Source organism: Quercus robur, chromosome 3 (assembly GCF_932294415.1).
Source record: "Quercus robur chromosome 3, dhQueRobu3.1, whole genome shotgun sequence".
Lineage (NCBI taxonomy): Eukaryota > Viridiplantae > Streptophyta > Magnoliopsida > Fagales > Fagaceae > Quercus > Quercus robur.
The window spans coordinates 31,945,547-31,947,447 of NC_065536.1; the positions used below are offsets into that span (position 1 = coordinate 31,945,547).

At 42.8% G+C, this 1,901-nt stretch overlaps 1 protein-coding gene across 1 annotated transcript; it reads right to left on the reverse strand.

Annotated features, from left to right (window-relative positions):
• Nucleotides 1–765: 765 nt before the first annotated feature.
• Nucleotides 766–1,670, reverse strand: LOC126719526 (uncharacterized). Its single transcript, XM_050422067.1, has 2 exons — nt 1,549–1,670; nt 766–1,138 (listed from the first exon to the last, which is right to left on the reverse strand). The coding sequence occupies exons 1-2, from the start codon at nt 1,668–1,670 to the stop codon at nt 766–768; spliced, it is 495 nt and encodes a 164-aa protein (XP_050278024.1).
• Between the last annotated feature and the right edge of the window lie 231 nt (nt 1,671–1,901).

Here is a 1,901-nt window from a genome sequence, read left to right on the forward strand (position 1 = left end):
AGAGATGATGACTCGTGGAATTTCAAATCGACAAACAAGGTTTTTCCACACGAAGTGTTGTATCTTGTCCTTTAATATAACTGCCAAAGGCTTTACTTCCACCCACTTTGTGAAATAATTAATAGTGGCGACTAAGAATTTTACCTTCTTCTTACCAGGGGGTAGGGGGCCCATTATGTCGATTCCTCATGTGGAGAATGGCCATGGTGAGGTGATGCTAGTCAAGTGCTCCGCTGGGACATGCTACACATTTCCAAACTGTTGGCACTTGTTGCACTTTTGAACGACTTGAGCTACATCTTTTTGCATAGTTGACTAGAAATATCCTGCACGAACAACTTGCCTAATGAGTGATCGTGATCCAGAGCGATTTCCGCATACCTCTTCGTGGATTTCTCTTAGTACATACTTAACATCTTCTAGATTGAGGCACTTCAAGTAGGGTTGTGAGAATCCCCTCTTGTAAAGCTCGTCATTTAGGATTGTAAATCTGGACGACCTAACTTTGACTTTTCTAACTTCCGAGGGATCTGCATGGAGGTTACCATCCTTGATGTATGTGATTATTGGATCCATCTAGCTTTCCCCTAACTGGACATAATTCACATCAAATCCCTCAATGCTCGGAAGGTACTGCACCTCCATGTACAATCCAAGTCGTCATTCATTAGTCTTCAATGATGCCAGCCTAGTAACCTCGTCCACTTTGGAATTTTCTTCCCAAGGTACCTAAGTAATCTTGACATCATCAAAGTCAGAAATTAACTAACTGGTCACTGCTAAGTACCTCTTCATCCTGTCTTCTTTAGCCTCGTATTCATTGTTCATCTGCCCTATCATGAGCTTTGAATCAGAGTTCAGTTTCAAGTTTCTCACACCCATGGCTTTTGCAAACCTCAAGCGCATCAAGATAGCTACGTACTCTGCTTCATTATTCGTTGTTGGGAACTGAAGCCGGACTCCGTACTTGAGGATGTATTTCTCAGGGGGCAAGAGGATTGCACCTACTCCATTTATGCCTGACGTTGATGAGCCATTTGTATACACTGTCCAGTAATCTGATTTCAAATCTTGATCAGGTATAGTGAATTCAGCAACAAAGTCTGCTAGTGCCTGGGCTTTGATGATTGTTCTAGGCCTATAATCGACGTCAAATTGACTTAATTCCACTGCCTATTGGACCATTCTCTCTATAGCATCTGGCCTACCCATTGCCTTTCGTAGTGGCTGGTCCGTTATGACTAGTATCGTGGATGCATGAAAGTAGGGACAGAGCTTTCTTCCGTGCCCTGGAAGGCCTCGCTTGTGTAATAAACTAGCTTTTGAATCTAGAGCTCTTCTTGGATCAATGCCTAGCTTACAACCATTTGGGAGACAGCTAAGTATAGGAATAGATCTTCTCCTTCTATAGACGAACTTAGAAGTGGGGGTTTGGACAGGTAATCCTTGAGTGCTTGGAAGGCTTCTTTGGACTCGTCTGTCCATTGGAAAGCCTGCTTTAATGTTTTAAAGAATGGGAGGCATTTATCTGTAGCTCTAGAGACAAACCTGTTCAAAGCTGCTATACGTCCCGTCAGTTTCTGAACCTCCTTCACACTCCTTGGGGATGTGATATCCAATATGGCTTTGACTTTCTCAAGGTTTGCCTCTATACCTCGTTGTGAGACCATGAAACCTAAAAATTTGCCCGACAAGACCCCAAATACACACTTCGCCGAGTTCAACCTCATCTGATACTCAACCTCATCTGATACTTCCTCAATGTATCAAAAGTTTCTTTAAGGTCATACAAGTGTAATTCTACTTTCCTACTCTTCACAAGCATGTCGTCCACATAGACCTCCATATTTTGCCCCATCTGCTTACTAAACATCTGATTCACCAACTTCTGGTAAGTAGCC

Excerpts from the sequence above, each read along its gene's own strand:
- LOC126719526 (XM_050422067.1), bottom strand. The coding sequence starts at position 1,670 with ATGGTCTCACAACGAGGTATAGAGGCAAACCTTGAGAAAGTCAAAGCC. Across the intron at positions 1,139-1,548 it reads CGTATAGCAGCTTTGAACAG|GCCTAGAACAATCATCAAAG; the intron begins GTTTGTCTCTAG and ends CGTCGATTATAG.